This window comes from Heterodontus francisci, chromosome 11, assembly GCF_036365525.1.
Source record: "Heterodontus francisci isolate sHetFra1 chromosome 11, sHetFra1.hap1, whole genome shotgun sequence".
Lineage (NCBI taxonomy): Eukaryota > Metazoa > Chordata > Chondrichthyes > Heterodontiformes > Heterodontidae > Heterodontus > Heterodontus francisci.
The window spans coordinates 22,779,676-22,793,417 of record NC_090381.1 but is presented as its reverse complement, the minus strand read 5'-3'; the positions used below and the strand labels follow the sequence as shown (position 1 = coordinate 22,793,417).

Sequence of the window (13,742 nt, the reverse complement as noted above, 5' to 3'; positions counted from 1 at the left end):
GGGCTGAGTGTGTGTGAGGGTGATGGGGCTGAGTGTGTGTGTGTGAAGGTGATGGGGCTGAGTGTGTGTGTGTGTGAGGGTGATGGGGCTGAGTGTGTGTATGTGTGTGTGTGTGTGAGGGTGATGGGGCTGAGTGTGTGTGTGTGAGGGTGATGGGACTGAGTGTGTGTGTGTGTTAGGGTGATGGGGCTGAGTGTGTGTGTGTTAGGGTGATGGGGCTGAGTGTGTGTGTGTTAGGGTGATGGGGCTGAGTGTGTGTGTGTTTGGGTGATGGGGCTGAGTGTGTGTGTGTTTGGGTGATGGGGCTGAGTGTGTGTGTGTGTGTTTGGGTGATGGGCTGAGTGTGTGTGTGTGTGTTAGGGTGATGGGGCTGAGTGTGTGTGTGTGTGTGTGTGTTAGGGTGATGGGGCTGAGTGTGTGTGTGTGTGTTAGGGTGATGGGGTCGAGTGTGTGTGATTTAGGGTGATGGGGCCGAGTGTGTGTGTGTTATGGTGATGGGACTGAGTGTGTGTGTGTGTTAGGGTGATGGGGCTGAGTGTGTGTGTGTGTTCGGGTGATGGGGCTGAGTGTGTGTGTTCGGGTGAAGGGGCTGAGTGTGTGTGTTAGGGTGATGGGGCTGAGTGTGTGTCTGTGTGTTAGGGTGATGGGGCTGAGTGTGTGTGTTTGTGTTATGGTGATGGGACTGAGTGTGTTTGTGTTATGGTGATGGGACTGAGTGTGTGTGTGTTCGGGTGATGGGGCTGAGTGTGTGTGTGTTCGGGTGATGGGGCTGAGTGTGTGTGTGTTAGGGTGATGGGGCTGAGTGTGTGTGTGTTAGGGTGATGGGGCTGAGTGTGTGTGTGTTAGGGTGATGGGGCTGAGTGTGTGTGTGTTAGGGTGATGGGGCTGAGTGTGTGTGTGTTAGGGTGATGGGGCTGAGTGTGTGTGTTAGGGTGATGGGGCTGAGTGTGTGTGTTAGGGTGATGGGGCTGAGTGTGTGTGTTAGGGTGATGGGGCTGAGTGTGTGTGTGTTCGGGTGATGGGGCTGAGTGTGTGTGTGTTCGGGTGATGGGGCTGAGTGTGTGTCTTTGTGTTTCGGTGATGGGGCTGAGTGTGTGTGTTTGTGTTTCGGTGATGGGGCTGAGTGTGTGTGTGTGTGTTCGGGTGCTGGGGCTGAGTGTGTGTGTGTTAGTGTGATGGGGTCGAGTGTGTGTGTGTTAGTGTGATGGGGTCGAGTGTGTGTGTGTTAGGGTGACGGGGCTGAGTGTGTGTGTGTGTGTTAGGGTGACGGGGCTGAGTGTGTGTGTGTTAGGGTGACGGGGCTGAGTGTGTGTGTGTTTGGGTGACGGGGCTGAGTGTGTGTGTGTTTGGGTGATGGGGCTGAGTGTGTGTGTGTGTGTTAGGGTGATGGGGCTGAGTGTGTGTGTGTGTGTTAGGGTGATGGGGCTGAGTGTGTGTGTGTGTGTTAGGGTGATGGGGCTGAGTGTGTGTGTGTGTGTTAGGGTGATGGGGTCGAGTGTGTGTGTGTTAGGGTGATGGGGCCGAGTGTGTGTGTGTTAGGGTGATGGGGCCGAGTGTGTGTGTGTTATGGTGATGGGACTGAGTGTGTGTGTGTGTTAGGGTGATGGGGCTGAGTGTGTGTGTGTGTTCGGGTGATGGGGCTGAGTGTGTGTGTTCGGGTGATGGGGCTGAGTGTGTGTGTTCGGGTGAAGGGGCTGAGTGTGTGTGTGTTAGGGTGATGGGGCTGAGTGTGTGTCTGTGTGTTAGGGTGATGGGGCTGAGTGTGTGTGTGTTAGGGTGATGGGGCTGAGTGTGTGTGTTTGTGTTATGGTGATGGGACTGAGTGTGTGTGTGTTAGGGTGATGGGGCTGAGTGTGTGTGTGTTAGGGTGATGGGGCTGAGTGTGTGTGTGTTAGGGTGATGGGGCTGAGTGTGTGTGTGCTAGGGTGATGGGGCTGAGTGTGTGTGTGTTAGGGTGATGGGGCTGAGTGTGTGTGTGTTAGGGTGATGGGGCTGAGTGTGTGTGTGTTAGGGTGATGGGGCTGAGTGTGTGTGTGTTAGGGTGATGGGGCTGAGTGTGTGTGTTAGGGTGATGGGGCTGAGTGTGTGTGTTAGGGTGATGGGGCTGAGTGTGTGTGTTTGTGTTTCGGTGATGGGGCTGAGTGTGTGTGTGTTAGGGTGATGGGGCTGAGTGTGTGTGTTTGTGTTTCGGTGATGGGGCTGAGTGTGTGTGTGTTAGGGTGATGGGGCTGAGTGTGTGTCTTTGTGTTTCGGTGATGGGGCTGAGTGTGTGTGTTTGTGTTTCGGTGATGGGGCTGAGTGTGTGTGTTTGTGTTTCGGTGATGGGGCTGAGTGTGTGTGTGTGTGTTCGGGTGCTGGGGCTGAGTGTGTGTGTGTTAGTGTGATGGGCTCGAGTGTGTGTGTGTTAGTGTGATGGGGTCGAGTGTGTGTGTGTTAGGGTGATGGGGCTGAGTGTGTGTGTGTGTGTTAGGGTGATGGGGTCGAGTGTGTGTGTGTTAGGGTGATGGGGTCGAGTGTGTATGTGTTTGGGTGATGGGGCTGAGTGTGTGTGTGTTAGGGTGACGGGGCTGAGTGTGTGTGTGTTTGGGTGACGGGGCTGAGTGTGTGTGTGTTTGGGTGATGGGGCTGAGTGTGTGTGTGTGTGTTAGGGTGATGGGGCTGAGTGTGTGTGTGTGTGTTAGGGTGATGGGGCTGAGTGTGTGTGTGTGTGTTAGGGTGATGGGGCTGAGTGTGTGTGTGTGTGTTAGGGTGATGGGGTCGAGTGTGTGTGTGTTAGGGTGATGGGGCCGAGTGTGTGTGTGTTACGGTGATGGGGCCGAGTGTGTGTGTGTTATGGTGATGGGACTGAGTGTGTGTGTGTGTTAGGGTGATGGGGCTGAGTGTGTGTGTGTGTTCGGGTGATGGGGCTGAGTGTGTGTGTTCGGGTGAAGGGGCTGAGTGTGTGTGTGTTAGGGTGATGGGGCTGAGTGTGTGTCTGTGTGTTAGGGTGATGGGGCTGAGTGTGTGTGTGTTAGGGTGATGGGGCTGAGTGTGTGTATTTGTGTTATGGTGATGGGACTGAGTGTGTGTGTGTTAGGGTGATGGGGCTGAGTGTGTGTGTGTTAGGGTGATGGGGCTGAGTGTGTGTGTGTTAGGGTGATGGGGCTGAGTGTGTGTGTGTTAGGGTGATGGGGCTGAGTGTGTGTGTGTTAGGGCGATGGGGCTGAGTGTGTGTGTGTTAGGGTGATGGGGCTGAGTGTGTGTGTTAGGGTGATGGGGCTGAGTGTGTGTGTTAGGGTGATGGGGCTGAGTGTGTGTGTTAGGGTGATGGGGCTGAGTGTGTGTGTGTTAGGGTGATGGGGCTGAGTGTGTGTGTTTGTGTTTCAGTGATGGGGCTGAGTGTGTGTGTGTTAGGGTGATGGGGCTGAGTGTGTGTGTTTGTGTTTCGGTGATGGGGCCGAGTGTGTGTGTTTATGTTTCGGTGATGGGGCTGAGTGTGTGTGTGTGTGTTAGGGTGATGGGGTCGAGTGTGTGTGTGCTAGGGTGATGGGGTCGAGTGTGTGTGTGTTAGGGTGATGGGGCCGAGTGTGTGTGTGTTATGGTGATGGGACTGAGTGTGTGTGTGTGTTAGGGTGATGGGGCTGAGTGTGTGTGTGTGTTCGGGTGATGGGGCTGAGTGTGTGTGTTCGGGTGATGGGGCTGAGTGTGTGTGTTTGTGTTTCGGTGATGGGGCTGAGTGTGTGTGTGTTAGGGTGATGGGGCTGAGTGTGTGTGTTTGTGTTTCGGTGATGGGGCTGAGTGTGTGTGTGTTAGGGTGATGGGGCTGAGTGTTTGTGTTTCGGTGATGGGGCCGAGTGTGTGTGTTTGTGTTTCGGTGATGGGGCTGAGTGTGTGTGTTTATGTTTCGGTGATGGGGCTGAGTGTGTGTGTGTGTGTTAGGGTGATGGGGTCGAGTGTGTGTGTGTTAGGGTGATGGGGTCGAGTGTGTGTGTGTTAGGGTGATGGGGCCGAGTGTGTGTGTGTTATGGTGATGGGACTGAGTGTGTGTGTGTGTTATGGTGATGGGACTGAGTGTGTGTGTGTGTTAGGGTGATGGGGCTGAGTGTGTGTGTGTGTTCGGGTGATGGGGCTGAGTGTGTGTGTTCGGGTGATGGGGCTGAGTGTGTGTGTTTGTGTTTCGGTGATGGGGCTGAGTGTGTGTGTGTTAGGGTGATGGGGCTGAGTGTGTGTGTTTGTGTTTCGGTGATGGGGCTGAGTGTGTGTGTGTTAGGGTGATGGGGCTGAGTGTGTGTGTTTGTGTTTCGGTGATGGGGCCGAGTGTGTGTGTTTGTGTTTCGGTGATGGGGCTGAGTGTGTGTGTTTATGTTTCGGTGATGGGGCTGAGTGTGTGTGTGTGTGTTAGGGTGATGGGGTCGAGTGTGTGTGTGTTAGGGTGATGGGGTCGAGTGTGTGTGTGTTAGGGTGATGGGGCCGAGTGTGTGTGTGTTATGGTGATGGGACTGAGTGTGTGTGTGTGTTAGGGTGATGGGGCTGAGTGTGTGTGTGTGTTCGGGTGATGGGGCTGAGTGTGTGTGTTCGGGTGAAGGGGCTGAGAGTGTGTGTGTTAGGGTGATGGGGCTGAGTGTGTGTCTGTGTGTTAGGGTGATGGGGCTGAGTGTGTGTGTGTTAGGGTGATGGGGCTGAGTGTGTGTGTTTGTGTTAGGGTGATGGGGCTGAGTGTGTGTGTTTGTGTTATGGTGATGGGACTGAGTGTGTGTGTGTTAGGGTGATGGGGCTGAGTGTGTGTGTGTTAGGGTGATGGGGCTGAGTGTGTGTGTGTTAGGGTGATGGGGCTGAGTGTGTGTGTTAGGGTGATGGGGCTGAGTGTGTGTGTTAGGGTGATGGGGCTGAGTGTGTGTGTTTGTGTTTCGGTGATGGGGCTGAGTGTGTGTGTGTTAGGGTGATGGGGCTGAGTGTGTGTGTTTGTGTTTCGGTGATGGGGCTGAGTGTGTGTGTGTTTGTGTTTCGGTGATGGGGCTGAGTGTGTGTGTTTGTGTTTCGGTGATGGGGCTGAGTGTGTGTGTGTGTGTTTCGGTGATGGGGCTGAGTGTGTGTGTGTTTCGGTGATGGGGCTGAGTGTGTGTGTGTTAGGGTGATGGGGCTGAGTGTGTGTGTGTTAGGGTGATGTGGCTGAGTGTGTGTGTGTTAGGGTGATGGGGCTGAGTGTGTGTGTGTTAGGGTGATGGGGCTGAGTCTGTGTGTGTTAGGGTGATGGGGCTGGGTGTGTGTGTTTGTGTTTCGGTGATGGGGCTGAGTGTGTGTGTTTGTGTTTCGGTGATGGGGCTGAGTGTGTGTGTTTGTGTTATGGTGATGGGACTGAGTGTGTGTGTGTTAGGGTGATGGGACTGAGTGTGTGTGTGTTAGGGTGATGGGACTGAGTGTGTGTGTGTTAGGGTGATGGGGCTGAGTGTGTGTGTGTTAGGGTGATGGGGCTGAGTGTGTGTGTGTTAGGGTGATGGGGCTGAGTGTGTGTGTTCGGGTGATGGGGCTGAGTGTGTGTATTTGTGTTTCGGTGATGGGGCTGAGTGTGTGTTTGTTAGGGTGATGGGGCTGAGTGTGTGTGTTTGTGTTTCGGTGATGGGGCTGAGTGTGTGTGTTTGTGTTTCGGTGATGGGGCTGAGTGTGTGTGTTTGTGTTTCGGTGATGGGGCTGAGTGTGTGTGTGTGTTTTCGGGTGATGGGGCTGTGTGTGTTAGGGTGATGGGGTGTGGGGGTTTTCTGCACTGATGTTGCTGTCAAATCACTGACTGAAAGGTGGCTTCATCTGTGAAATGGTCTAGTATGTAGAATGACCAGATTGGCCACATAATTGCTTTACTTTGTGTCTGACCATCCCAGTGAACTGTATCCCAATGGGAGCCTGAAATCAAATTTGGAGACTGAATTTTCAGGGTCGAAGCTGGGATGGAAGTTGACACAGCGTGTCCCAAGATTGTGCCTGTTTGTCCGAGCGGTGAGAATGGGCCTGACAAGCTGTGCGGCCGCTGGCTGGCAGAACTGAGCGTCTATACTGGCGCATCAGGATATTCCTATACCTTTGCCTGCTTCTCTGCCTGTTGTCTTTCAGTCGGGCCTCCCCTCCTCCCGCAATCTGTGGCTGACCCTAGGGATTGTTTCGTTCCTGTCAGGAAGGTGCAGAGAGGATGCTGGAGAGTTGCAGACTGTTCTTGTGCTCGAGTTCACAGATTGCAAAATGTTGCTGTTGTGAGTTTGCCCAGTTGCTGATCAAGGGCTGGGCTGAGGTGAGGGGCTCCTGTGCACCCTGCCATCTGGAAAGTGTGTGTGGGTTGCTGTGGATCTGGATTTAACGCTGGGAAAGCCCTCAGTCCCTTATCTGGGAAAGGAACTAAGCAGGAAGCCTGACGGTGCCCGAGCAGAGCAGGAGATGCTGGCTGGGCCTCCTTTCCATTGTACTCCAGTCTCCACCCATTCCCCTCGTTGAGCTGGAGCAATTGTCCCGCCAGGCATGGCCGCCGTGAGGCTTCGGGAGCTGGCTTCATCTCAGCTGTATCGGCGGCGATATGAGCGCAACAGCGGCTTGCTGGAGCTGTGGCAGAGCAGGGCTGAGCCCAAGAGCAGGAGACCAGGGTAGGTGCTGCTTGTTAGCTGAGAGTTTGTAAAAGGGCCAAGCAAGGTTGCCTGACAGAACAGGAAAGGAAGAGTTTTTTCAAGCTGTTGGCAGCGTCAAGGACAAAGTGAAGAGACAGTTTCCCCAGTCTCTCAGTCAAGACCATTAATTCTCCATCTACTCCTGCAATTTATGCAGTTGCTGTTAATTTGTTTTTCCTTCAAACACAAGGGCAGTGAATTAATTGGCAATGATTATTGGGTCCTTGTTCCTCCAACAGCAGAAGTGTCTGAACCGGGCTATGCCTCAAAACTCAGGCCTCTGAATCCTAATTGTGTTGATATTTCTGTCTCACTTCTTCCTCCTGTTTTTGAATTTGGTGAGCCTGGAGGTTTCAAAAGGGCCGTTCTTAATGCTTTCGTCTCATTGGTGAATAAATCCAAAATCAGAAACACACAGATCAGCGACCTGACATATATACAATGACTGAGGGCAGTGATTAAACTTTCTTCGTGGCCCTCGAGGCTCCACAGTAGACACTTGTACACCTCTGGCCTGGAGCAGTGCTGAACTATCCAGACTGGAAGATCCCAGCATCAGTCAGGCTGCTAGAAGTAGCCTCAGTGCTTCTGGGTTAGCGCAGGGATTGACCATTCTACAGCCTGCTCTCCTGGATCTACTTCAGTGACAACTACTGGAAATCGTGTGTGGCACGTCAGCTGGCAACAGCTGTAATGCTTCCCATGGTCAAATAGTCTGTTCCCCATCATTCCCTCTTCTTTCAGAAAAAGAGGATGGATGGGGGACCAGTGAGGGTCAGTAGCATCAGGTATAATGGTGGGTGGCGGAGAGGGGATCGAATAAAGTGCATTAATGATTGCTGTTACCGTATCTAATTTGCGGCCCTGTGAGAGGGAACTCCCTAAGAACTTCTCTATGTGCTGAAGGAATGGGATTTCCTGAACCTACTCGCTGTACAAGTGAGATCCTGCTGCTTTGAGGGTAAGGTAGCATCGTGGTTATGTTACTGAACTCACTGTCAGAGGCCTGGACTAATGATCTGGAAAGATGAGTTCAAATCCCACCAGTGTAGCTGGGAAATTTAATGTCAATTAATTAAATAAAATCTGGAATTAAAAAGTGATTCCCAAGAAATGGCTGAGCACACTGGATACAGCAAAGACTATGGGTCTTGACAGCATCCCTGCTTTCGCATTGAAGAATTATGCTGCAGAATTAGCCGCGCCCCTAGCCAAGTTGTTCCAGTACAGCTACAACACTGGCATCTACCCGGCAATGTGGAAAATTACCAGGTACGTCCTATGCACAAAAAGCAGGACAAGTCCAACCCGGTCAATTACCGCCCCAACAGTCTACTCTCAATTATCAGTAAAGTGATGGAAGGTGTCGTGGACTGCGGTATCAAGCGGCACTTACTAAGTAATAACCTGTTCAGTTTGGGTTCCGCCAGGACCACTCAGCTCCTGACCTCATTACAGCCTTGGTTCAAATATGATCAAAAGAGCTGAACTCCAGAGGTGAGGTGGGCGTTTCTGCCCTTGACATCAAGGCAGCATTTGACCAAGTCTGGCATCAAAGAGCCCAAGCAAAACTGGAGTCAATGGGAATTGGGGGGAAATCGCTCCACTGGTTGGAGTCATACCTAGCGCAAAGGAAGATGATTGTGGTTGTTGGAGGCCAATAATCTCAGCCCCAGGATATTGCTGCAAGAATTTTCAGGTTAGCGCCCTAGGCCCAACCGTCTTCAACTGCATCATCGATAACCTTCCCTCCATCATAAGGTCAGAAGTGGGGATGTTCACTGATGACTGCGCAATGTTCAGCACTATTAATGACTCCTCAGATACTGAAGCAGCCCATGTCCAAATTCAGCAAGACCTGGACAACATTCAGGCTTGGGCTGATAAGTGGCAAGTAACATTGGTGCCACACAAGTGCTGGGCAATGACCATCTCCAACAAGAGAGAATTGACCCACCTACCCTTCATTTCAACAGCATTACCATCGCTGAATCCTCTGCTATCAACATCCTGGAGGTTACCATTGACCAGAAACATAACTGAACCAGTTATATAAATAGAGTGGCTACAAGATTAGGCTTGAGGCTGGGAATCCTGCTGTGAGTAACTCACCATGTGACTCCCCAAAGCCTGTCCACCATCTACAAGGCACAAGTCAGGAGTGTGATGGAATACACTCCACTTGCCTGGATGAGGGTCAATCCAACAACACTCAGGAAGCTCAACCATGTCCAAGACAAAGCAGCCAACTTGATCGGTATCCCATCCACCACCTTCAACATTCACTCCCTCCACCACTGATGCACAGTGGCAGCAGTGTGTACCATCTGCAAGATGCACTGCAGCAACTCACCAAGCCTTTTTCGACAGCACCTTCCAAACCCAGAGGGCGGTTGTAATCTGGAACGCACTACCTGAAGGGGTGGTAGAGGCAGGAACCCTCACAACATATAAGAAGTATTTAGATGAGCACTTGAAAAGCCATAGCATACAAGGCTACGGGCCAAGTGCTGGAAGATGGATTAGAATAGATAGGTGCTTGATGGCCGGCATGGACAGGATGGGCCGAAGGGCCTGTTTCGGTGCTGTATAACTCTGACTCTTATCAGGTGAGCAGCAATGAGCTGGCTCCCGTGAAAGAGCACAGATTGTCTGGGATTCTCCTGACAAAAAGGTGGGGTACCCATAATCCAGCAATTTTTTCTCCCAAAAACATACTTTATTCATACAAATTTGCAAAAAAATACATTACAGAACAGTTCAAATTTGACATTTAAGAAAGTTCAATAAAGATCAGTTTCTTTCAATAAAGAACATGCGGTGCCTCACAATTCTTGCCACTCCATTTTATATATAATGTACATTTGCATTACACAGCAACAAACATTTTTGGTGCATACAGCCCGAGGAGTTTTACACAGGTTCCAGCCCCTTGGTTCACTGTGACGGGAGGACCTTACACTGTGGTCTTTCCCCATTGAGCCTTTGCGGTGGCAGCTCCATGATTTAGTGAGTCCCTCAGCACGTAGTCCTGGACCTTGGAATGTGCCAGTCTGCAACACTCAGTCATGGACAATTCTTTGCACTGAAACACCAGCACGTTTCAGGCAGATCAAAGAGCGTCTTTCACCGAGTTGATGCCCGCCAGCAGCAGTTGATGTTTATCTCTGTGTGCGTCCCTGGGAACAGACCGTAGAGCAGTGAGTCCTGCGTCACAAGTGGGTACATAATCCAGCAATCATAGACCAATTCACAGGGGCACTGGGTAAATCTCTCGTATCTCCATATGGCCAATCTGCCATATGGGTCACGTTTCAAAGAGCACCTGACTCTGTCAATGTTCAAACATAGAATCTCAATAACATATCTCCTCTCAGTCTGAGTGACAGTGTGAGGGAGTCGGATTAACACCAGTAGAGATACAGTCAGTAATACAGGGTGCTGAGGAGAGGGGTTACTGAGTTACAGTGTGAGGGAGCTGGATTAACAGCGGTAGAGATACAGTCAGTAACACAGGGTGCTGGGGAGAGGGGTTAGTGAGTGACAGTGTGAGGGAGCTGGATTAACATCAACAGAGATACAGTGAGTAACACAGGGTGCTGGGGAGAGGGGTTTCTGAGTGACCATGTGAGGAAGCTGGATTAACATCATCAGAGATACAGTCAGTAACACAGGGCACTGGGGAGAGGGATTAGTGAGTGACAGTGTGAGGGAGCTGGATTAATATTGATAGAGATTGGGCAGATTGTTTAGTCAAAAGTGGCAACGCAGGTGAATAAGGTAGTCAAGAAGGCATACGGCATGCTTGCCTTCATCGGTCGGGGCATAGAGTATAAAAATTGGCAAGTCATGCTGCAGCTGTACAGAAATTTAGTTAGGCCACACTTAGAATATTGCGTGCAATTTTGGTCGCCACACTACCAGAAGGACGTGGAGGCTTTGGAGAGGGTACAGAAGAGGTTTACCAGGATGTTGCCTGGTCTGGAGGGCATTAGCTATGAGGAGAGGTTGGATAAACTCGGATTGTTTTCATTGGAGTGACAGAGGTGAAGGGGCGACATGATAGAGGTTTACAAAGTTTTAAGCGGCATGGACAGAGTGGATAGTCAGAAGCTTTTTCCCAGGGTGGACGAGTCAGTTACTAGGGGACATAGGTTTAAGGTGAGAGGGGCAAAGTTTAGAGGGGATGTGTGAGGCAAGTTCTTTACACAGAGGATGGTATGTGCCTGGAACTTGTTGCCGGGGGAGGTGGTGGAAGCAGGTACCATAGAGACGTTTAAGAAGCATCTTGACAAATATATGAATAGGAAGGGAATAGAGGGATACGGACCCCGGAAGTGCAGAAGATTTTAGTTTAGGCAGGCATCAAAATCGGTGCAGGCTTGGAGAGCCGAATGGCCTGTTCCTGTGCTGTACTGTTCTTTGTTCTTTTGTTCTTGGCCTGCTGCATTTTTCTATGTCCTAATTTTGGGTGAAAATAGTTGAGAGTTAATCTGTGTTTCTCTCTTAATACTCACAGGTATAGGATTAACACAGGCGAATCTAGGGGAGAAAAGATAAACTTGCAAGATGTCCCAAAGTGCTTTACAGCCAATGAAATGTAGTCATTGTTGTAATGTAGGAAATGCAGCCAATTTGCATACAGCAAGCTCCCATAAACAGTAACATGATAATGGCCAGATAATTGTTTTTGTGATGTTGATTTCAGGGATAAACATTGGCCAGGACACCAGGGGTAACTCCCTTGTTCTTCAAATAGTGGCTGAGAGAAGCAGATGGGGCTTTAGTTTAACATCTCAATCTGAATGACCGCACCTCTGATAGTGCAGCATTCCCTCAGAGCTGCATTGGAGTGACAGCCTAGACCTTTGTGCTCAAATGTCTGGAGTGGGACCTGAACCCACAACCTTCTGACCTTCTGACTCAGAGGTGGGAGTGCTACCCACTGAGCCACAACTGGCAATGGATTTTTGGGGGTATTGCTCACATAAAGAAGGAAGAATATTTAGGTCAAAGTACTCGCCAATCTCTAGATTAAAACGTAAATAGACAGTATTACGGCCAGGTGGTAAGAGGTGTGGGTGTTCACCTCCCAGCTCACTGCAAACATTTAAAATGATGAGTTAGCCCCTTAGTGACAGGTTTTCTTGTAGGGTTAAACCAGAAGATTAAACTATTTATTGAACAATATTCATTCCCAAAATGATCGCAACACCACCCACGCACACATTCACTGTCACATTCAGTCTCGAAGAAGGATAGAAGGTAAAGGGTAAGAGTTCAAGGTGTAGTAAGTATTTGTGATTTATGGTAAACCTGTTGAATCTTCTCAGAGGACAGTTTCCTTTAAAGCTGCAGGCCTGGGTGTTTGTGGTTTTTTTGGTGGTTAAGACTGTAGACTGGAAGCAGTGGTCACTTACAGTTTTCTGCTGCACCAAGTTGAAGTGCAGAGTTCGCAGCAGCTGGACTTTTTTTCACAGCCCTTGGCTGGACTACGTTTCAATGATGTGATCTCTTCCTCTCTCTCCAGAGGTAAAAATCTCTCACATTAGCCTCTGTAGGACACGCAGGGCCCCCATCCCTATTGTGACCACACAATGGACCAGGATGTGGCTACTTCACACCTTCTTTGTTTCAGAAGAACCCGTTCAATTCAGGAATGTCTGTTGATGGTTTCAGGATGGCTGCAATTGAAACCTATTAGTTTGAAATGTATCCTTTTCTCCTTAACAGACAGTGAGATTATTTGAATACACAGGCCAAATCAACTGACCTACGGTGGCCGTTTTGCAGCACATTGTCCATATTTTAAAGGAAAAGTCAGTTTTTTTTTTATAACTCTTCAGTTTGGTTCTGTATTTTCATCACTGCAGTTCTTGTGAGTGTGACAACAGGCAGAGCCAGCTGTCCTCCCAGGGCACGTTACTCATTTTCATCCACTCCCCCGGCAGTCTGTAGCCACCCCGACTGTGAGACCTGCCACCAGCGAAGCTCCCGTGCCTGTCTATTTGTCTTTCCATTTGTCTATAGCCCTCGTTACTACCAAAGGTTCCCTCTGGCCTGTTTCTCTGTCATTCCACTGATAGCAAGCATCACAAGTCACATGTTCTATTTAAAAAAATCAATGTTGTGTTCAGTCCTTTATCCAGTCTAGCACTGGTCAGCTGTGAATTGGCTGCTTGGTGTCTCCACACAGGGATCTGTTTCTCCTGGGCCAGAACACTACAGGCAGGGTCTAGACTGGTTCAGTGGCCAGCTTTCTCAGGTCAGAGCCTCTTCTGTCCTGAAGCTCCTTTTAAAGTCATCAGCCAATTCTGTGAGAAATGATTTCTACTTCCTGTGTTTTGATGTTTTTCTGAGTCTGTCTGTTGCTACATCAGGGTCCTTTACGTCAGTTTCCTGTCATTCTGGCCAGAGAGAATCTGGGACAAGGCGCTGGACCCTAGCCAGGGCTTCCAGTGCCTGTAAAGTGTGATTAACCCTGCCAGTTAAGCAGCCCCTTAGCAGAATCTCTCACTCTCAAACCCCAGGGGGTATCAGCCCCTGCTACAGCTGTATTTACCCCAGGGGGTATCAGCCCCTGCTACAGCTGTATTTACCCCGAGGGTATCAACCCCTACTAACTATTTGACCCCAGGGGGTATCAGCCCCCACTACAGCTGTGTTTACCTCCAGAGGTATCAGTAACCCCCAGAAGTGGTGGTGGCATTTTATACTTGATATTCTGGCTGAAGGATGCTCAGTTTGCAGGATTTTAATCCAACTGGATTAGATTTAGCACTAATGGATCACCCGACCCAGAATAAGTTGGGGGTTGAGCTAAAATGCAATTAATTGCTAACCCTGACTGGACACCCGGAAAGCAAAGGCCTGTCCTGGGGCCTATTTCACAAAGCAAACTGGGGAGGCCGTAGGGATGAAAGCTTTTGCTGTGGCTGAGTGTGAGGTTGCATTTTCTAGGTTGCCAGTATTTGGAAGTGTTTGCATGACAGAACACTGGGTGTATCACATTTATAAATCCCATAGCACCACATATGACTCTATCCAAACCATCAGGCCTCCCGGGGAGGATGGAATTCTCAGCTTAGTGCCATTGGTTTGCTTCCGGATGAAGGA

The 13,742-nt window shown here is 50.2% G+C and overlaps 1 protein-coding gene across 3 annotated transcripts in view; it reads left to right on the top strand.

Annotated features, from left to right (window-relative positions):
- LOC137375135 (LIM and senescent cell antigen-like-containing domain protein 2) overlaps positions 1-13,742 on the top strand; it is a 222,943-nt gene that overhangs the window by 59,120 nt on the left and 150,081 nt on the right. The window contains exon 1 of one of the 3 annotated variants that reach the window (XM_068041810.1): positions 6,337-6,605. The exons of 1 other annotated variant lie outside the window; for it this stretch is intronic. In XM_068041810.1, the coding sequence (XP_067897911.1) occupies positions 6,484-6,605 (122 nt within the window). In that variant the 5' untranslated portion in view covers positions 6,337-6,483. Of the gene's footprint in view, positions 1-6,336; positions 6,606-13,742 lie in introns of those variants that run through there. One more of the 3 variants, XM_068041807.1, reaches the window with a different exon arrangement.